Genomic DNA, 23,839 nt, shown 5'->3' with positions numbered 1-23,839 from the left:
TACTGTACACCTTATACCTCGTTTATAATGTACACCGTATACCTCGTTTATAATGTACACCTTATACCTTGTTTATAATGGACACCGTATACCTCGTTTATAATGTACACCTTATACCTCGTTTATAATGGACACCGTATACCTCGTTTATAATGGACACCTTATACCTCGTTTATACTGTACACCTTATACCTCGTTTATAATGTACACCTTATACCTCGTTTATACTGTACACCGTATACCTCCTTTATAATGTACACCGTATACCTCGTTTACAATGTACACCTTATACCTTGTTTATAATGGACACCGTATACCTCGTTTATAATGTACACCTTATACCTCGTTTATAATGGACACCGTATACCTCGTTTATAATGGACACCTTATACCTCGTTTATACTGTACACCTTATACCTCGTTTATAATGTACACCTTATACCTCGTTTATACTGTACACCGTATACCTCGTTTATAATGTACACCGTATACCTCGTTTATAATGGACACTTGATACCTCCTTTATAATGTACACCGTATACCTCGTTTATAATGGACACCTTATACCTCATTTATAATGGACACCGTATACCTCGTTTATACTGTACACCTTATACCTCGTTTATACTGTACACCGTATACCTCCTTTATAATGTACACCGTATACCTCGTTTATAATGTACACCGTATACCTCGTTTATAATGGACACCTTATACCTCCTTTATAATGTACACCGTATACCTCGTTTATAATGGACACCTTATACCTCGTTTATAATGTACACCGTATACCTCGTTTATAATGTACACCGTATACCTCGTTTATACTGTACACCTTATACCTCGTTTATAATGGACACCGTATACCTCGTTTATAATGTACACCGTATACCTCGTTTATACTGTACACTGTATACCTCGTTTACAATGTACACCTTATACCTCCTTTATAATGTACACCTTATACCTCGTTTATAATGGACACCTTATACCTCGTTTATAATGGATACCGTATACCTCGTTTATAATGTACACACTGTTCTTATACCTCGTTTGTACTGTACACCTTATACCTCGTTTATAATGTACACCTTATACCTCGTTTATAATGTACACCGTATACCTCGTTTATAATGTACACCGTATACCTCGTTTATACTGTACACCGTATACCTCGTTTATAATGTACACACTGTTCTTATACCTCGTTTGTACTGTACACCTTATACCTCTTTTATACTGTACATATTATACCTCCTTAATAGTGTACACCTTATACCTCGTTTATACTGTACACCTTATACCTCATTTATAATGTACACCGTATACCTCGTTTATACTGTACACCGTATACCTCGTTTATAATGTACACCTTATACCTCGTTTGTACTGTACACCTTATACCTCTTTTATACTGTACACCTTATACCTCGTCTCGTTTATACTGTACACCTTATACCTCGTTTATACTGTACACCTTATACCTCGTTTATACTGTACACCTTATACCTCGTTTATACTGTACACCTTCGTTTATAATGTACCTCCTCGTTTATACTGTACACACTTATACCTCGTTTATACTGTACACCTTATACCTCGTTTATACTGTACACCTCCTACACCTTATACCTCGTTTATACTGTACACCGTATACCTCGTCTATACTGTACACATTATACCTCGTTTATACTGTACACCTCGTGTACACTGTACACCTTATACCTCGTTTATACTGTACACCTTATACCTCGTTTATACTGTACACCTTATACCTCGTTTATACTGTACACCGTATACCTCGTTTATACTGTACACCTTATACCTCGTTTATACTGTACACCTTATACCTTTTTATACTGTACACCTTATACCTCGTTTATACTGTACACCGTATACGGTTACCTCGTTTATACTGTACACTGTAGTTTATACTGTACACCTTGTTGCATAATAAAAAAGGTATATAATATTTTTTGTAAACCAAAGATTATACCTTGAATTTCACTGTTACAACAAAAACTATTTGAGAAATTGAAAGTCCTCCACTGACACTGTTTTGATGGATATGTGGCAGAGATTTGTTCAACCACAAATAGGCAAACCACTGTTATACACACTGCAAAGGTTATGCAATGATACCTTTGTGGTTATTTATCACTAATATTTACCGGCCTCGGTGGCGTCGTGGTCTACAGGTTGGTAGGTACTGGGTTCGGATCCCAGTCGACTCCAAACCCTAAGTGAGGGCTCCGCAAGTCTCAATGGGTAGGTGTAAACCACTTGCACTGACCAGTGATCCATAACTGGTTCAACAAAGGCCATAGTTTGTGCTATCCTGCCTGTGGGAAGCGCAAATAAAAGATCCCTTGCTGCCTGTCGTAAAACAGTAGCCTATGTGGCGACAGTGGTTTTTCTTTAAATAAAACCAGTGTCAGAATGACCATATGTTTGACGTCCCAATAGCCGATGATAAGATAAAAAAATCAATGTGCTCTAGCGGCGTCGTTAAATAAAACAAACTTTTTTTTATCACTAATATCTAAATATCACCAGAATGTATAATAATGTACATTAATTTTAAGCTTCGTATTCGAAAAGAGGCGGGACATAACCCAGTGGTAAAAGCCCTCGTCTGATGCGAAGTCTATATGAGATCGATCCCCATCGGTGGGCCCATTGGGCTATTTCTCGTTCTAGTCATGGCACCACGACTGGTATATCAAAGGCCGTGGTATGTGCTATCCTGTCTGTTGGATGGTGCATGTAAAAGATCCCTCGCTACAACTTACCAATTAGCTGATTAGTTAATAAATCAATGAGCTCTAGTGGTGTCGTTAAACAAAACAAACTTTATTTATTAAACTTTTATAAACTGAAAAAATAATAATTGGGGGCCAATAGATATTTTTGAAATTTTTCTTAACATTTTGTAAAAATAAAACAAACTTTTTCTTCTAATAAGATTTCTGCTTCTTAATTTTGTTTCTTCCATTTTTAATTAAGGATTTTCAGTTTTGTTTTTTAGGATTCATTGGGGTATGAATTAGTAAAGCTGTTTTCAAAAGTTAGCCAATCTTTCCTTCCCATTTCTAATTCTTGAAAAAGAAATGTGTTTCTTGTTTTCTATTTGAACAGATCACGTCGTAAACGAGCGGTACGCCCAGAAGATTATATAGCTGGGACATACGAGCTTGCTTTCAACACATCGGTTTCCAGTGATGTGTTGAACAACACGTTTCAGGATGGATTCGATAGTAGTTGTAAACCTGATGGGAAGTCGTGTGTATTCGGGGAAAATAAAAATAATGTCATCGCTGTTTACAGGATGCAGTCTGATGTCAGAGGTAGATATTATGTTTCTCATTTTCATTTCAAATAAAGTTTCAAACACCATACGCGTACGAGACAGGGGGCAGGGGTGTGGGGCAACTGCCCCCCCCCCCCCCCCCCCCCCCCCCCCAGTGCTGGAACAAAACCTCAAAATTGGGCAAAAGTGATAGAGATATTCGGGCAAAATGTGCCTAATCAGACACCTTTTTATCATGCATTTCCATCATTCTACCCTCTAAATTAGTTGTAATCCATGTAAAAATACGTAGTGATTCGTTTCCAACCCTATATACCTGTTTGGTAGTGATGCTAATATGAATAAAAGTTGTTACCAAGATTCTAGCATTTTCTTTTAATTCAGGCAAAAGCCAGCCTGCCCTCCCCCCCCCTCTTACAAAAATGGGAGCCCGTATGTCTGTCAAACACGCTCTCTTGAGTCCCGTTCCATGAAGCGGTCTTAGCACTAGCCTCACCGTAAGTGCATGACTACCTTGTATAGGACCAGCCTTGGTGGCGTCGTGGTTAGGCCATCGGTCTACAGGCTGGTAGGTACTGGGTTCGGATCCCAGTCAAGGCATGGGATTTTTAATCCAGATACCGACTCCAAACCTCGAGTGAGTGCTCTGCAAGGTTCAATGAGTAGGTGTAAACCACTTGCACCGACCAGTGATTCATAACTGGTTCAACAAAGGCCATGCTTTGTGCTGTCCTGCCTGTGGGAAGCACAAATAAAAGATCCCGTGCTATCTGTCGTAAAAAGAGTAGCCTATGTGACGACAGCAGGTTTTCTCTAAAAAAAACAGTGTTAGAATGACCATATGTTTGACGTCCAATAGCCGATGATAAGATACAAAAATCAATGTGCTCTAGTGGCGTCGTTAAATAAAACAAACTTTACTTTACCTTGTACAGGGCGCGGGACGTAGCCCAGTGGTAAAGCGCACGCCTGATCCGCGGTCAGGCTAGGATCGAACCCCGTTGGTAGACACATTTGGCTATTTCTCATTCCAGCCCGTGCACCATGACTGGTATATCAAATGCCGTGGAATGTGCTATCCTGTCTGGGATGGTGCATATGAAAGATCCCTTGCTGCTAATGAAAACATGCAGCGGGTTTCCTCTCTATAACTATGCCAAAATAACCATATATTTGACATCCAATAGCCGATAATTAATAAATCAATGTTTTCTAATGGTGTCATTAAAAAACCCACTTTTTTTAACCTTATGTAGTTAAGTTGACCGTATAGTTCTAAGTTCTCGTCGTGGAACGAGGCTCATGACAGCTTATTTACCTGGGCTGTGTGTCCAGGGCAGTGCCTAGTTTATTGTTATTGGTTAGTGATGGAGGTCAGAGTTCTAGCTAGAGGTGTAATACTACAGGTAGTTCATCATATAATATGTATTCTGATACTTTAAATCATAAAATATTAACAATATGTATCTTGATACTGTAATCAAATAAAATATTAACAATATGTATCCTGATACTGTAATCAAATAAAATATTAACAATTAGTATTCTGATACTGTAATCATAAAATATTAACAATATGTATCCTGATACTGTAATAAAATAAAATATTAACAATATGTATCCTGATACTGTAATTCATAAAATATTAACAATATGTATCCTGATTATGTATATCATAAAATATTAGCAATTCTGAAAACTAAAGCAAAATTCAAATAAGTGACATATTAATGACATAAAACTTTAGCGATGTTGTCATATCAAACACTGGGGAAAAAAGGTTAAGTTGTAGTTAAAAATGTGCTGAGGTGTTGTTAAAGAAACATTCCTTTCCTCTCCATGTAGCCCTAGTTATAATTGTGTTGAGATGTCGTTAACATTCCTTTCCTCTCCATATAACCATTGTTATTAATGTGTTGAGGTGTTGTTAAAGAAACATTCCTTTCGTCTCCATATATCCATAGTTATAATGTGCTGAGGTGTCGTTAACATTACTTTCGCCTCCATTTATCCATAGTTAAAATGTCTTCAGGTGTTATTAACATTTATTTCGTCTCCATATAGCCATAGTTATAAATGTGTTGAGATGTCGTTGACACTCCTTTCCTCTTCATATAGCCATAGTTATAATGTGCTGAGGTGTTATTAACATTCTTTTCTTTTGGTCAGATACATACGACCGGTGTGCGAGTGACGACAACAATGACTGCAATGACGCATCCACTCAGTGTCGCTCTTACAATGGAACGTTTTCCTGCGAGTGTCGGGCAGGTTACAGGCCGTGGACACAACGTAAACATGTCTGTGAAGGTGAGCTACCTCCCTTTAGATCACAGTACAAAGATGTCTGTGAAGGTGGGTTAACTCCCTTTAGATCACAGTGCAAACATCTCTGTGAAGGTGAGTTACCTCCCTTTAGACACAGTACAAACATCTGTATAGGTGAATTACCTCCATTTACATCACAGTAGAGATGGATACTTGTAAGTCAATACAGACTTTAACTATTTAATTGTGATATTACAGATATTGATGGATGTGTTGAATTTGTTATTATAGATATTGATGAATGAGCTGAATTTGTTGTTACAGATATTGATGCACGTGTTGAGTATGTTATTACTGATATTGATGAATGTGTTGAATTTATTATTACAGATGTTGATGAATGTGTTGAATATGTTATTACAGAAGTTGATGAATGTGTTGTATGTTATTACATATGTTGATGAATGTGTTGACTTTATTACATATATTGATGAATGTGTTGAATTTATTACAGATATTGATGAATGTGTTGAATACGCTGACAAAACTCTATCTGTAGCTGATAATCTTGTAAAACTGTGTGGTAAGGCGGGCACAAGATGTGTCAATGTTCCTGGGAACTACACGTGTTCATGTGATAAAGATTACCAGTGGATGGGACCTAGTGACAAGTGCCAATGTGAGCATGTCTATTAAGTATTGACTCTTTTTGTATGTCCTTCCGTCCACACAGTGACATGTCTATTAAGTATTTACTCTTTTTGAATGTCCTTCCTTCCACACAGTGACATGTCTATTAAGTATTTACTCTTTATATACGTCCTTCCATCCGTACGGTAACATGTCTATTAAGTATTTACTCTTTCTGTGCATCCTTCCATCCATACAGTAACATGTCTATTAAGTATTTACTTTTTCTATGCATCCTTCCATCCATACGGTGATATGTCTATTAAGTATTTACTCGTTCTGTATGTCCTTCCGTCATTACGGTGACATGTCTATTAAGTATTTACTCTTTCTATATGTCCTTCCGTCATTACGGTAACATGTCTATTAAGTATTTACTCATTCTATAGTCCTTCCATCCGCACAGTGACATGTCTATTAAGTATTTACTAATTCTATGCGTCCTTCCATCTCTACAGTGACATGTCTATTAAGTATTTACTCTTTATATACGTACTTCCGTCCGTATGGTAACATGTCTATTAAGTATTTACTCTTCCTATACGTCCTTCCGTCCGTACAGTGACATGTCTATTAAGTATTTACTCTTCCTATACGTCCTTCCGTCCGTACAGTGACATGTCTATTAAGTATTTACTTTTTCTATATGTCCTTCCATCCATACAGTGACATGTCTATTAAGTATTTACTCTTTCTATACCTGCTTCCATCCGTATGGTAACATGCCTATTAAGTATTTACTCTTTCTATATGTCCTTCCGTCCACACGGTGACATGTCTGTTAAGTATTTACTCTTTTTATATGTCCTTCCATCTGCATGTTAACCTTTGTTATCAGGGGCATATCTTCCTTATCAATTCCGATAGGATCACCAAACCTACATGTGTTGCATACCACAATTAGGTTACTGTGACCTACGTTTCACATATCACAGCACATTAAAATGAAATCCTTGTTAGGGTCTTATCAAATGTTGCATGCAAGTACAACTTAGGATGGCAGTGTGCTGCATATGAACACTGGTTCACCGTCAGTGGTGTAGGAAGGTACCAAAAAGGAAGGGGGAACACATGTATATATATAAATATAAATATATATATTAACAATCGCTGCTGCTACTGGATCAAGAAAAATGTGTGGAAGGCACATTCCACCCTTGCCCCCGCCCCTCCACTTCCTACGCCAGTGACCATAATCTACTTTGTATTAATTACTGCACAGTAAAGGAAATCTTTGTCACGGCCATATCTTTCAAATAATTTGATATAATATCATAAAACATTGCATGAAGGTACAATGTAGTTAAAGTTTGTTTTCTTTAATGACACCACTAGAGCACATTGATTTTTTAATCATTGACTGTGGGGTGTAAAACATTTGGTAATTCTGAAACGTAGTTATCAGTTAAAGTTTGTTTTATTTAATGACACCACTAGAGCACATTGATGTTTAATCATCAGCTATTGGATTTCAAACATTTGGTAATTCTGAAACGTAATCGCCAGTTGTTTTTGTTTAACATCACCAGTAGAGCACATTAAATTATTAATAATCAACTATTGGATTTTAGTCAATACTACACTTACTACATGTGAGTGCTGGACCATTGGGCTACGTCCCACCCCTTATGTTCAGTGGCATTTCAAATGCTAAAAACTGTTTAATATTAACTTTTGCCTAGCCAGTTATAGTTGTAGAAGCTGAATGTTTTCCTCAGCCGTAATACATATTTATAAAATATAGCTGTACCCTCTTCGTTCACCATAACTGGCCTCGGTGGTGTCGTCGTTAAACCATCGGACATAAGGCTAGTAGGTACTGGGTTCGCAGCCCGGTAGGCCTACCGGCTCCCACCCAGAGCGAGTTTTAATTACTCAGTGGGTAGGTGTAAGACCACTACACCCTCTTCTTTCTCATTAACCACTAACAACTAACCCACTATTCTCGACAGACATCCCAGCGTGCTTGAACATTAATTGGATATACGCACGGAAATAAGTTGAAATGAAATGAAAGTTATCTCCCTTTGTGTTTTTAGTAGCTAATGTCTGTGGGGTGAAAAAGCCCTGTAAGAACGGAGCAACATGTTTGAACATTGCTGATGCTAATGGATATGCTTGCAAGTAAGATTTTCTAATGGTTACATTGAAAAATTAAAATTATGTCGCATGAAATATGTTGTTTAACACAGTTTGATAGGTTTTAAAAAATTTTTTAAATAAACTTTAAAGTTTTTCTTTTTTTTTAAAGTACGTATCAGATAATATTAAGAAAACAAGAATTCCATCATTTACTTAAATTATTGTATTAAGTTGTTTATATAAGTGATTTCATCACTTAATTTTAAATTAGTTATTAAGCAAGTTCTATGCATCATGTTTGTATATTTCATCATGAGTGAAGTTTTGTTAAGTCTGTCCCAAAAATTACTTCAACTGTCTAGAGGGGTTGAAAAAAAGCATTACCTCACTACCAAAATATATTTATTTATTATTTGAATTAAAATTGTATGCTGCAAAGCTATACTCACTTGTGGAATGTATGTTATTCTAATTGAACTCATTTGCTAGTCAAATCTTTGTTCATCTCTACTAAATCGGAATGATTAAACTACAAAACATGATCATGGCCGTGTGTCTGCATAATACAGAGTCGAATGGGCATTTGGCAAAATAGTGGTTCCATGAATCTAGTGCCTCGTCTATAGTCGACTAGACATTTGGCAAAATAGTGGTTGTTTCGATTAACCTCTATCTAGTGCCTCATCTATAGGAGAACAGCCACTTCTGAGGAGATCCTTTACTGGAGATTCAACCCTTCTTGCATTGTCACAAAGAGGACTGCCACTACCAGATTAGTTTACTAAATCACAGTTGGCATCAGGCAGAGCTAATGGGAATAAGTACAGCTGTGATGCCATGCACTCGTGAATCGCTGTCAAAACAGTGATGATATCAGGTGTTCTCGAAAGATGAGCACATTCTGCCCCACTGATGACACCCGTCATGCGTACTGCTACCACAGTTGTCAAGTCCATCACTTCATCTGAAATTTAAAAAAAATATATATAAATGTGAAAGATATGAAAATGTGGAATAGCGAAATCAGCATTTTACCAATTTCACAAATTTCTGAAAGATAAGATATGTTATCACTTGAGTAATAAACAGTGTCGATTTTGCCAGCCAGTCTGACAACAGTGTGTGGTCGTCACATCCTTGAGTAACTTGTGTTTCAGATGTGCCTTTGGTTGGACTGGTCAAGACTGTAACACAGAACACGAAGAGGCAAAGAGTAAGTATAGTTTCACCACAGATTCCCACTGTGTTAATAAATGTAACAGAAAAGAATCAACCTCCAATGAGGAGATTCAAACCACGGAGTTCAGCGCTCTACCAACTGAGGTAATAGGGAAATTCCCTCTAGCTACTGCCAGTAGGAGCACTTTATAACAACACTAGTATATATTCCCACCTCAAGTGAAGCTACGTTGAGGAGCTGTGGGCCAAGGGCAGTAGAACTGTTACGGGTCCTAACTGGGTTATAGTTGTATTCTTGTGTTAAGAACACACCTAGTCTCTATGTCGGCTCCAAATGTAAAAGACAAATCAACCTCCACTGAGTGGATTCGAACCATGGACTCTCAGTACAAGAGTCCAGCTCTCTACTAACTGAACGAATAGGGAAATTCCTTCTAGCTACTGCCAGTAGGAGCACATTATACCAACACTGCTACATAAACACAGACCTCTGCTGTGTTACTGAGGTTTAAGTTAGTCTTAGCAGTTGGCGCTCCATGTACATTGGTAGGCTGCTCGCCTGAAATGCAAGAGGTAGCAGGGTGGATTGTCCTGGATGGATTCGAGTCTCCTTGCCCCAGCCATACATCAAACCCTAACCCTGAACTGCAAGAGGTAGCAGGGTCGATTGTCCTGGATGGATTCGAGTCTCCTTGCCCCAGCCATGCATCAAACCCTAACCCTAACCCTGAACTGCAAGAGGTAGCAGGGTCGATTGTCCTGGATGGATTCGAGAGTCTCCTTATCCCAGCCAGTTCTCCATACATCAAACACCATGAAGTGTAGTCCTGTCAATGGGAAAGTGCATGTAAAAGATCCACTGCTGGGTTTGGGGCTTTTTTGGTGCTGTGCAACATGTCACCCCACCCTTCGCTCGGTCTGTGTCTCTCTCTGTGTCACTTCTTGTTTCTCTGTCTATCTCCCCTCCTCAAGTTTAGAAATAACCATATGTTAGACATCATAACCATAACTATAGATATACAATGTGTGATGGCGTTGTAATTAAAATGGTATTGTTTTCCTTTCAGTCTTCTCTGTAAGATGCTTTGCAGCTACATGTATTCGGTAGGCGTCACCTGTGGTATAAGACGGTGGACAAACTATTGTCTACTCATTAAGCAGCTGCATGTATTCGGTAGGCGTCACCTGTGGTATAAGACGGTGGACAAACTATTGTCTACTCATTAAGCAGCTACATGTGTTCGATAGGAGTAACCTGTGTTATAAAACAGTGGACAAACTACTGTCCTTTCTTAGAGGGACTGTCCTAAGTTTGCAGCCATTGTAAGATGTTTGCGATAACAGAACCTTGTTGGTGACTACTACTTCATATTAAATACATTTTCTTGTTTAGAATACCAGTGTCTGTCTATCGAATGTGTTTAAGGTCGTATACTAATGTTTGTAGCACTCGGTTTTTACTTTAATTTGTGATATATATTTTTTTTGTACGTACGAAATTATTGGGAGGTAAAATCCGGTTTGGGCTACTACAAGCATTAGGACAACAACAAACACCTTGTAAATACAAACACTGATATTTTAAAAGAGAAAATTTATTTAATTTGTATGTTACGTCATTAAAAAGGCTCTATTGGTCGGAAACATTTTACAATGGTTGTAAACTCAGGACTGACCCTTTAAGCAACTACAGATGAATTGAAGGTCTTTGGTTTTTATCTTTCCTAAGCAATTAGAGATGAATTTAAAATATTTAGCATTCTGTTTCCAATGTAAACAGGATTTTTTAACTCTTTGTTTAACCACAGAACTGAAGACGACAATAATAGCCGTGTTGGCGAGCCTTGGGAGGATTGTAAACAGTTTGTTAACTCTTTCTCTCCACAGAACTGAATACCACAATAATAGCCGTGTCTGCGAGTCTGGGAGGATTTGCCTTCATCCTCATCATAATTCTCCTCTGCTGCTGGTGCAGGTCAGTGTCAAACATAAAACTCAGCATGGGCTTATCTCCTGTCGGTACACCCATCCACCCATCCATCTGTCCCATCTCTCCTTCTGTCTGCCTGTCCTTCAGTATCTATCCATCCATCCATCCATCCATCTGTACAGTCTGTTCATCCATCCATATGTCCTGTTAATTCATCCATCCATCCATCCATCCATTTGTCCTGTTCATCCACCCATCCATCTGTCCTGTTAATCTAACCATCCATCCATCCATCCATCCATCCATCCATCCATCCATCCATCCATCCATCCATTCATTCAATCAATCTCCTGTCTGTCATCCATCCATCGATCCGCTCATCCATCTTTTATCCATCCATCCATTCATCCGTAAGTCCACCCACCATTCATTCATTTATCCATCTCTCCTGTCTGTCTGTCTGTCTGTCTGTATGTCTGTCTGTCTGCTCTCCCACCCATCCATCTATCAATTTCATCCATCTTCCATCCATTTCTGGTTTTGCCCTTCTCAACATTTATGCTATTTTATTTTATTTTATTTATTATTATAATCTATTATATTTATTATTAAAAAAAATTTAAAACTTAATTTAATTTAATTTTTATTTCATTTTTTATGTTTCATTTGATTTCCAGAAGAAACACTGACAAAGACGATGGAAGTACGGCAGATTTCCAGATCACGACTCACAGTGAACCAAACATCATCCAGTTCCATTCGGACGAGTTTAAACGCAGCTCCAAGATTCCACGCCCATCTGTTCGCTTGCACGCGGAACCAGAGTCCAACTTAGAAATGGTAGAGCACGGTAGTAAAGCTAATTTGTTACTAATTGATGAAGAACACAAACGGAAGGTGTGTGAGTTTTAAATGTGCCACGCTAAGCTTGTCGCCCTCGGTGACCAATTTTCAAAACAGGTATTCTTATTATTGACATAATCAGCATATTTTGATGTTCTACTATTTTTTAATATACGTTTTTAGATTTTTTATGAAGTGGATTTTTTTTCAAAAATTCAAATTAAGGATTCAGATTTGTGTTCAAAATATGTATTTAATTAATCTTTTATTTTTAAATACAATATTTCAAATTGGTATTTAATTAATTACAAATTGTATGATAGTTTGATTTTTTTTTTTAAAAAGACATTTCGAATTGGAATACCAGTATGAGTACATCTTTCTGAATTTTAAAATTCAAATGTATCATGCAGCCATTAAAGTTGAGTGTTTTGTTAGCATTGACATTTTGTCGTAACTTAATCAAAAATTCAACTCAGATCTTGTTCTTGTTTGTTTTTTTAAATAATTCTTTTGAAAGAATCTTTGTCAGTTGGTCACCTAACATACGGCACTGCCACTTGGAGTTGCTTCATCAATATGCAGCAAATTATATCCTGTTTAGAGGCCCATAACACAGACATTCGCTGCAGTTAAAGGGACACATCTCAGTTTTCACAATCACTATAGTTAAAGGGACATAACCCAGTTTTCACAATCATTACAGTTAAAGGGACATAACCCAGTTTTCACAATCACTACAGTTAAAGGGACATAACCTAGTTTTCACAATCACTACAGCTAAAGGGATATAACCCAGTTTTCACAATCACTACAGTTAAAGGGATATAACCCAGTTTTCACAATCACTACAGTTAAAGGGATATATCCCAATGTTAACAATTACTTTAGTTAAAGGGACATACCCCTGTTGTCACAATCACTACAGTTAAAAGACCAAACCCACTTTTCATAAATCGCTACATTTAAAGGCATATAACCTAATTTTCACAAGCACTACAGTTAAAGGGGTATAGCCCAGTTTTCACAATTACTACGGTTAAAGGGGCATAACCCAGTTTTCGCAATTACTTTAGTTAAAGGGACATAACCCTGTTGTCATAATCACTACAGTTAAAGGACCTAACCCAGTTTTCACAAATCACTACATTTAAAGGCACATAACCCAGTTTTCACAATCACTACAGTTAAAGGCACAAGACCCAGTTGTCACTGAGACCAGATTTAAAGGAACACAACCTTTAGCACATTCACGCAATTATCTCCTTTTATTGCCCATCTCACTGAATATGGTATTTATTTCCTTCCATTGTTGTGTCACCTCAGCACGACTAAGAGCTGCCGTACACATTAATGAAACATAATAGTTATTACCTCCTAAAGTTTCTGTGCTTTATCACCTCACTTGGAGCAGGCTAATAGAGGAACACTGTATTTATTCCACCTACTGTACTGTGCTACTTTCTTGTCAGACGTCTTTATGAAAAGCTATGGCATGTACTGTCCCATCAATGGAAGAGTATTTTTTATAGACTTCTGTCAAACTGGTGCTCATACAGTGTCTATAAAATTCCATTGGTTGGTATATCAGAGGTTATGGTATGTGCTGTCTTGTCTGGGAATGTATGTAGAAAAGATTCATAATATTTATATTTAGCTCCTTTTAGATGTCTTCTAGCATTGGTTTTCTATAAAGATTGTGACTAAAAATGTATGTTAAAGATAAAATACAGTACATGTTGTTTGATATATGTGATGTGAATACATGTATACATAAATACGGCCTACTTTGTTTGAAGTTTACAGTGAATATTAAGGGATAGGTATGTAATGCATGAATTTTACAGTACCAATACCATTAACAAAGACTACTTTTTAACATTTTATAAAAATGTTTCATTAAAAGTATGCAGGGATTCTAGATTATGGTAGCCCCACTCCCATGGCTGGTTAGTGATATTCAACGGTGGGCTAGTAAGTAAGTACTGTTCTGGTGTTTGACATTGACAGTGCTATACAATAGTTATTAATGTAAGGGACATATAGTGGTGTTTGACATTGACAGTGCTATGTAATAGTTATTAATGTAAGGGGCCTATAGTTGTGTTGACATTGACAGTGCTATGTAATAGTTATTAATGTAAGGGACATATAGTGGTGTTTGACATTGACAGTGCTATACAACAGTTATTAATGTAAGGGGCCTATTGTGGTGTTTAACATTGACGGTGCTATACAACAGATATTAATGTAAGGGGCCTATTGTGGTGTTTAACATTGACGGTGCTATACAATAGTTATTAATATAAGGGCCTATAGTGGTGTTTGACATTGACAGTGCTATACAATAGTTATTAATGTAAGGGGCCTATAGTGGTGTTTGACATTGACAGTGCTATACAGTAGTTATTAATGTAAGTGGCCTATAGTGGTGTTTAACAATGACAGTGCTATACAATAGTTATTACTGTAAGGGCCTATAATGGTGTTTAACACTGGCAGTGCTATACAATTGTTATTAATGTAAGGGGCCTATAGTGGTGTTTGACATTGACAGTGCTATACAATAGTTATTAATATAAGGGGACTATAGTGGTGTTTGACATTGACAGTGCTATACAATAGTTATTAATATAATGGCCCTGTAGTGGTGTTTCACATTGACAATGCTATACAATAGTTATTAATATAAGGACATATAGTGGTGTTTGACACTGACAGTGCTATACAATAGTTATTAATATAAGGACATATAATGGTGTTTGACATTGACAGTGCTATGCAATAGTTATTAATATAAGGACCTATAGTGGTGTTTGACATTGACAGTGCTATACAATAGTTATTAATATAATGTCCCTGTAGTGGTGTTTGACATTGACAGTACTATACAATAGTTATTAATGTAAGGGACCTATAGTGGTGTTTGACATTGACAGTGCTATACAATAGTTATTAATGTAAGAGGCCTATAGTGGTGTTTGACATTGACAGTGCTATACAATTGTTATTAATATAAGGACCTATAGTGGTGTTTGACATTGGCAGTGCTATACAATAGTTATTAATGTAAGGGGCCTATAGTAGTGTTTGACATTGACAGTGCTATACAATAGTTATTAATATAAGGACCTATAGTGGTGTTTGAGATTGGCAGTGCTATACAATAGTTATTAATGTAAGGGGCCTATAGTGGTGTTTGACATTGACAGTGCTATACAATAGTTGTTAATATAAGGACCTATAATGGTGTTTGACATTGACAGTGCTATACAATAGTTGTTAATATAAGGACCTACAGTGGTGTTTGACATTGACAGTGCTATACAATAGTTATTAATGTAAGGGGCCTATAGTGGTGTTTGACATTGGCAGTGCTATACAATAGTTATTAATGTAAGGGGCCTATAGTGGTGTTTGACATTGACACTGCTATACAATAATTATTAAAGGGACATTCCCGAGTTTGCTGCATTTGTAAGATATTTTCGACAAATAAAATATTTCTACGATTAAACTTGCATATTAAATATATTTTCTTGTTTAGAATATCAGTGTCTGTATATTCAATTTGTTTCTGGTCGTTTTAATATTTGTAAGAAGCCCAAACTGGATTTTGTCTTCAAATAATTTCGTACGTACGAAAAAACAATATTTTAGAAAATAAGATTAAATTTAACCTAGTACAAATATTAGAACGATCAGAAACACGTTTAATATACAGCCACTAATAGTTTATGCAGAAAAATATATTTGATATGTAATTACAATCGTTAAAAAGTCTCTGTTAGTCGATAACATCTTAAAAATTGCAGAAAACTCAGTAATGTCCCTTTAATGTAAGGGGCCAAAAATGGTGTTTGACATTGACAGTGCTATACAATAGTTATTAATATAAGGGCCCTTTAGTGGTGTCTGACATTGACAGCGCTATTAAATAGTTATTAATATAATGGCCCTGTAGTGGTGTTTGAGATTGACAGTGCTATGTAATAGTTATTAATGTAAGGGACCTATAGTGGTGTTTGGCATTGTCAGTGCTATGTAATAGTTATTAATATAATGGCCCTGTAGTGGTGTTTGTCATTGACAGTGCTATGTAATAGTTATTAATATAAGGACCTATAATGGTGTTTCACATTGACAGTGCTATACAATAGTTATTAATGTAAGGACCTATAGTGGTGTTTGACATTGACAGTGCTATACAATAGTTATTAATGTAAGGACCTATAATGGTGTTTGACATTGACAGTGCTATACAATAGTTATTAATGTAAGGACCTATAGTGGTGTTTGACACTGACAGTGCTATACAATAGTTATTAATGTAAGGACCTATAGTGGTGTTTTACATTGACAGTGCTATACAATAGTTATTAATGTAAGGACCTATAGTGGTGTTTCACATTGACAGTGCTATACAATAGTTATTAATGTAAGGGGCCTATAGTGGTGTTTGACACTGACAGTGCTACACAATAGTTATTAATGTAAGGGGCCTATAGTGGTGTTTGACATTGACAGCGCTATGCAATTTACCAATAGTACAAAGTAAGAACATTTCATTAACATGTTTTGTGTATTTCTTTGTTTACAGGAAAGACAGAACTCGTATGACAAAGTGACAGTGTTTGATCACAAGACTTTGTCTGATCACTATGACAACCCAGCATACATGAGTGATGAGAATTCAGACACGAGAGATTTAAATCATTCTCACTAATTAATATCGTGTTAGTGCAGGGTTAAAGCTAACATACATGTATTGTACTAATTAACATAGACGTAAGGGCTCTTATTTTTGTAGGAGGCAAGTTGGCTTTTAGCCGAATTAAACGAAGCTGCCCAAATTTGGATTTATTCATATTATCATCACTACCAAACAGCTATATAGGGCTGCAATCGAATCACTAGACATTTGTACATGAATTATAACTAATGTTGAGGATAGAATGATTGAAGTAATTAAATCTCTGTTACATTCATTACAACATAACGTCATCCCATTGGTCCAGACGTAACAACGGGAGTTTGTTCATTGCTCGATGAACATATATATTATGTCGTCAGGGAACGTCATATCTGATGACGTCATTTTATATGGGCAAGTTGTCTTATTGAGCTTTATTGTTTATGGACGAAACATAATTCAAAATGAAGTATGAACTGTTAGTATTATTATTGACAAGTATGATTCAAATTTAATTAAAAGTATTGTGTTATTTCTTTTTACGTTCATATGGGTATGAACAAAACAAATCATCTGCAAACGTATGTGAGAACGGCTTCGCCGATTCACACAGGTTGCGGGTGATATATGTTTTATTCATATCCCGATGAACGTAAAAGAAATAACAGACAATTGTTAAATTCATGGTAAAAAGGTACCAGGTTAGCACATTTTGCCAGAAAATCTGTATCATGTTTGCCCGAATTTGAGGTTTTGCCCCAGCACTAAGGGGGCAGTAAAAGAAGATAGATAGAAAAAAAAAGAGTGCATGGAAGGGTAAAACACATTGAAAGAAGGCAGTATTGTGAAAAACAATTAAGAAGGTTTGCTTTGGACGAACTCTATTTCCAGATAACCTAAATTTCTGCTTTTTCTCAGTTGGTAAAAAGTGGTATTGTTAAGTTTCATTCAACAAAAAGGCTATGAAAAGTTTCGTAGCTACAATTTTAAAAAATAATATATTTTTTGATATCAAAGTTAGTTTTTAACATATTTTTAACGCTATTTATATTTAAACATTTTTTTCTGTATTTTCATACTGTAGATATAATACTTGATATTTATAGTTAACCAATTTATAAAGCTACTGTTTTTGTTATACCAAATATGACGATATCTTTGCTGAAAATGATTTCGTTTCCTGTTTTACATAAAATCCATGATTTTACTTCTTTCCATAAATTATGAACTTTGTCACACTTAAAAAATAAATGTATTAGTGTTTCTGGATAATTGCTACAAAAGCTACAAGCATTAGAATCAATATAATGAATCATATGTAAGAATGTGTTAGTCGCCAGGATTCTGTGCAGAATTCTATATTGAAACCATGCTAAGGATGTATCTTTCACGCTATGGAAAGGGAGAGTATAACACATTTCCCATTCCTGTATATTATATATAAACCCCTCATTTGCATACTTTATTTGTGCTTTTGGTATTATTATTCTAGTATTTAGTATATCGTATATATGTTTGCAGCCACTTTTGTCATTTAACAACATGCTTAGTTTAAATGGGGAAATGGGATTTTTTAATGATGTAAAAATATCATCCGTTAAGTTGTTTAAGTTATGTATAAAGGATTTAGTAGCATTTATTAATGAAGCAAAAAATTCGTAGTTATGTGATATTTTGCTATGAAATCTTCGTAATTTAGGAAGTCTCCTTGTTCATTCAATAGATCACCTATAAATATAATACCAGTTTTAAGATATTTTTTTTATATAAAAATGGTTTTTTTCATCTATACATATTTTACTGTTGTACCAAATATTAATACCCAAAATGTCATCTATATTACGTGGTTGTTGTTTTTGTTGTATCTGTAACCAGCTGTGTAATGTATCTCTCCAAAATTTATTTAGTATTCGTTCAAGTTTAAAAGTAATGAAACAGTCGCCATGTATAATTAAATCGAGTATAGATATACCTGTAATAGATTTAAAGAGATTAGTCCACTTTGGGTTATTAATAATCATTTGTCGAATCCATGCATTTTTAAGTGCTATAATGTAATTAGTTACGTTTATCATTTTAATTCCGGCATCCTTATAGTTTAAATTTAAAGAATAGTGTATTTAAATATTTGATTAGTGGTTCACTTGGGTTAGGTAAAGCTATAAATAGGTGTATTATTTTAGGAATTATTAAACTTTTTAGAACAGTTATCCTTCCTACAACAGTAAGCTTTCTAACTGACCATATTTTGGTTAACTTTTCCATTTCTATTATTTTCGATTTATAGTTTAGTTCAATAATTCTTTCTAAATTTACTGAAAAGTTAATACCCAATAAAGTAAACTGATCTGAGCCCCATTCTAGTTTCCATCTGGTATGGTGAAATAGTTCCTTTGAATATTTCTTACTTCCTATCCCAATAGCTTTTGATTTAGAATAATTTATTTTGAGGCCAGATACTTCTGCATAATAGTCTAAAATTGACAGTGTATTATGTAGAGATTCTGGAGAGCCATCAAGAATAAAACTAGTATCATCTGCATATTGTGATATTAAATATTCCTCTCCATCTAGTGATACCTTTAATATTAGGTGAATTTCTAACTATGATGCCGAGGATTTTAAAACATAAAATAAATATATAAGGAGATAAGGGATCGCCTTGCCTACAGCCTCTTTCTAATTTAAATGATTCGGAGAGAAATCCATTTTGTATTGATCGGGAATTATTATACAGTGTTTTAATCCAGTTTTTAATTGACGTTTTAAAGTTAAAAATATCAAGTGTTTTATGTATAAAAGACCAGAATATCGAATCAAAAGCTTTTTTCAAAATCAGTTAATAGTAGTAGTCCCGGAATGTCATTCATTTCGGTGTAAAACATGATATCGTATATTAATCTTGTATTTTCGCCTATGTATCTACCCTTTATAAACCCAGTTTGATCTTTTTTAATTATTTTATCAAGAACCAAACCCGTTTAATTCTATTTGCAATACAGCCAGAGGCCATTTTATAAGTACAATTTAGAAGAGTTATAGGCCGCCAATTTAAAAAAAATTCTCTAGGTTTATTTGGTTTAGGAATACATGTTATAATACCTAACTTTTGTACGTTAGACATTTCTTTAATACTGTAACTATAATTAATAGACCGAACTATAATCTGTCCAATATCACTCCAGGAAAATAAAAACAATTCAGCTGTAAACCCATCCAAACCGTTAAAACTTCTAAATATGTTATTTCACACTCTAGCTCCTCTGCTTCCATGTCTGTCAAGATATTAAATTTAAATTGAGACATCATTTCTGTGGTGTCTTTATTATTTTTTGCAGATGATGCGGAGTATAAATTTTGATAAAAGGTTTTTGTTTCTTTTAGAATCTCATCTTGATCATTAATTTCTGTTCCATTTTCTAACTGTAATTTTGATATCAGTTTACTGTAATAATTTCTAGATTCTAAATTACAAAAATATTTTGATGGTTTTTCACCTTCTTCGATCCATTTAAGATCTTGATCTTATATAATAACCTTTAAGGTTTTCTTGTCTCAGTTCTAATAATTCTCTTTTTTTACTTTCAATAGTATCTAAGTCGAACATATTCTCATCTTCTTCTAGTGCTTTGATTTCGTCACATATTTTTTGTTCTAATTCATTATGTTTTTTCTTTTTGTAAGCAGAAAAAGCTAATGTTTTACCCCTTATTTCCATAAGTAATGTTTCTAAAAAAGTTGACTATTTATTACAAATTGTATTTCATCGTTTGGAACCATATTTAGATTTTTGAAATCATATACTGGTATAGCATACTGACATTTTACTTTAATAATTATTTCTTTTACGACATTTACATAATCCCTGTCCGTTAATAATGTATTATTAAATTTCTAAAGTCCTCTGCCTTTCTTTATTGGATTGAAAGTTAACAATAGAACTACTCCTGAATGGTCTGATCTATAACTATTTTCAATTAAAACATTTTCAACAAAAGACATTAGGTTATTGAATAACAAGAAATAGTCTAACCGAGCTCGTTTAACTGGGTTTGTTTTCCTCCAAGTATATCTTTTTAAATGAGGGTGTACTTCTCTAAATGGATCCTTAAGATCAAGTATGTCTACATATTCCAAAAGCTTTTTCTGTGATTTTGGATGGCTGACGTTTGGTTTAATACTAGATTAAAATCTCTACATAATATATAACTTTCGTTTTCGAAATCTTCAATATACACATACACACATACACACTCACATACACACTCATAAACACACACACACACCACTCACACACACACACAGAGCGAGAGAGAGATACACACAAACACAAACACACACTTTGACTATTACTTGGATTTACTAATCGTTGCCTGGTCTAACATTTCACATTGGTGTAGTATCATGTTGACATGTTGTAAATAAAGCATCTTGTTATACTTGTGTATTTCTAATTCAACATTTGTTTATTACCATACTGAACTTTCGTAAATAAACCATTTTGTTGACCGCATGCTGTTTTATTTTAAAGTTTGATTATTTAACAAATATGATCAAAGCCATAAAATGCTTAACACACTCACTCTCTCTCTCTCTCTCTCTCTCTCTCTCTCTCTCTCTCTCTCTCTCTCTCTCTCACCGTCTCTGTATCTACCCTCCCTCACTCTCCTTCCCTCTCCTCTCCCTCCCTCCCCCTTCCCTCTCTCTCTCTCTACTTTCCCTCCCTCCCCTTCCCCTCTCTCTCCCCTCCCCCCTCTGTCCCTCTCTCTCTCTCTCTCGCTATCTACCCTCCCTCCCCCTCCCCTCTCTCTCCCCTCCCCCCTCTGTCCCTCTCTCTCTCTCTCGCTATCTACCCTCCCTCCCCCTCTCTCTACCTCCCCTCCCCTCTCTCTGTCTCTATTTACCCTCCCTCCCTCTCCTTTCTCCTCTCCCCTCTCCCCTCTCTCTCCCCCCTCTCTCTCCCTCCCTCCCTCTCTCTCCCCTCCCTCCCTCTCTCCCCCCCTCCCTCCTCTCTCCCCTCCCTCTCCCCTCCCTCCCTCTCTCTCCCCTCCCTCCCTCTCTCTCCTCCCCCTCCCTCTCTCTCCCCCCACCCTCCTCTCTCTCCCCTCCCTCCCTCCTCTCTCTCTCTCTTCCCTCTCCCCCTCTCTCTCTCTCTTTCCCCCCTCCCTCGTCTCTCTCTCTCTCTTCCCCCCTCCCTCTCTCTCTTCCCCCTCCCTCCTCTCTCTCTCTTCTCCTCTCTCTCTCCCCCTCCCCGTACGCAATTAATGAAAGGCCTTTTATTGGATCAGCGACACACCTCACACCTTATTGTTTACGGTTATATGGCGTCCAACGTATGGATAAGGACTAAACAGATGCGTCAAAGAGGAAACCCGCTTCCGCAACGCCATGGGTTGTGCTTTTCCATTAGCAGCAATATATGGATATATATTTTATTTGTACCATCCCACAGACAGGGTAGTACATACCACGGCCTTTGTTACACCATTTGTGGAGTACTGGCTAAAATATAGCCCAATGGGTCCTCCGACGGGGATGGATCCAAGATCGACCGCGTATCAAGAGAGCGCTTTACCACTGGGCTACGTCCAGGCCCCTAGGTACACACGGCTTGTCTGTTTCTTCCGCGGCTGTCTGTATACTATTTGCACTCGAGTATTTTACTGTTTTATCATGGCTGTCTCGAGTATTTTACGGTTTTATCATGGCTGTCTCGAGTATTTTACTTCATAACTTTGACGAATCATCCCGATTGTTGGCCTTAGATATATCTTAGACCAACTCAAGTATTTTACTACATATACTGCGACGTTCACTAAAGATCACTTGTGTGCAACGAATTTGATATACTGAGGGTTTTGTAATCGGATATGTGCAATGTCGGATTAAAAAAGCGTCAGTATATCAATTTCGTTGTTATCCTACCGTAAAACGATAGGTCCGACATGGAGGAATTCGGGTATTCGGGAATTTTTAAATTTGCATGCTTCTCCAGAAATATTTTGAACAAAGGATGCTCGGGTCATTTTAGTTTTGTATTTGGTACCGTGAGCGAGATGTCGGGGTAGTCGGGGGCATGGTCCCTGGAATATTTTGAACAAAGGATGCTCGGGTCATTTTAGTTTTGTATTTGGTACCGTGAGCGAGATGTCGGGGTAGTCGGGGGCATGGTCCCTGGAATATTTTGAACAAAGGATGCTCGGGTCATTTTAGTTTTGTATTTGGTACCGTGATCGAGATGTCGGGGTAGTCGGGGGCTTGGTCCCTGGAATATTTTGAACAAAGGATGCTCGAGTCATTTTAGTTTTGTATTTGGTACCGTGAGCGAGATGTCGGGGTAGTCGGGGGCATGGTCCCTGGAATATTTTGAACAAAGGATTTTAGTTTTTTATTTGCCGTGAGCGAGATGTCGGGGTAGTCGGGGGCATGGTCCCTGGAATATTTTGAACAAAGGATGCTCGGGTCATTTTAGTTTTGTATTTGGTACCGTGATCGAGATGTCGGGGTAGTCGGGGGCATGGTCCCTGGAATATTTTGAAATAAAAATGCTCAGACACGCGTTTTCAAGGCAATAATATATTGTTTTGTTACTGTTCCGTTACGAACATGTTATGTAGTAAAAATGTCTGGTCTGTGACAGGTCAAGTGAAATATAATATTCTGTTAGATATATATGGCCTCGTCTTTCTTTAAGAAATATATTCCAGAACATGAGAACAGGTAGCCCGAGTATTCTGACTGTAAGAGAGCTAGACGGACATTTGGACATAAATACGCTCTCATTACAGTCAGAGACCAAGCTACGCATTTTTTTGGCAATTGTCGACAACCAAAAAGTTATCAA

General features: G+C 36.5%; 1 protein-coding gene across 1 annotated transcript in view; it reads left to right on the top strand.

Moving 5' to 3' along the window:
* The window catches only part of LOC121385132, a 46,125-nt gene extending 24,617 nt beyond the window's left edge, over positions 1–21,508 (top strand). The window contains exons 15-22 of the mRNA XM_041515669.1: positions 3,139–3,347; positions 5,480–5,620; positions 6,093–6,257; positions 8,308–8,392; positions 9,508–9,563; positions 11,417–11,504; positions 12,137–12,356; positions 16,903–21,508. Coding sequence (XP_041371603.1) covers positions 3,139–3,347; positions 5,480–5,620; positions 6,093–6,257; positions 8,308–8,392; positions 9,508–9,563; positions 11,417–11,504; positions 12,137–12,356; positions 16,903–17,028 — 1,090 coding nt within the window. The 3' untranslated portion in view covers positions 17,029–21,508. The remainder of the gene's footprint in view (positions 1–3,138; positions 3,348–5,479; positions 5,621–6,092; positions 6,258–8,307; positions 8,393–9,507; positions 9,564–11,416; positions 11,505–12,136; positions 12,357–16,902) is intronic.
* Positions 21,509–23,839: the final 2,331 nt, after the last annotated feature.

This window comes from Gigantopelta aegis, chromosome 11 (assembly GCF_016097555.1).
Source record: "Gigantopelta aegis isolate Gae_Host chromosome 11, Gae_host_genome, whole genome shotgun sequence".
Taxonomy (NCBI): Eukaryota; Metazoa; Mollusca; class Gastropoda; order Neomphalida; family Peltospiridae; genus Gigantopelta; species Gigantopelta aegis.
This window is presented reverse-complemented; position numbering and strand designations above follow the sequence as displayed.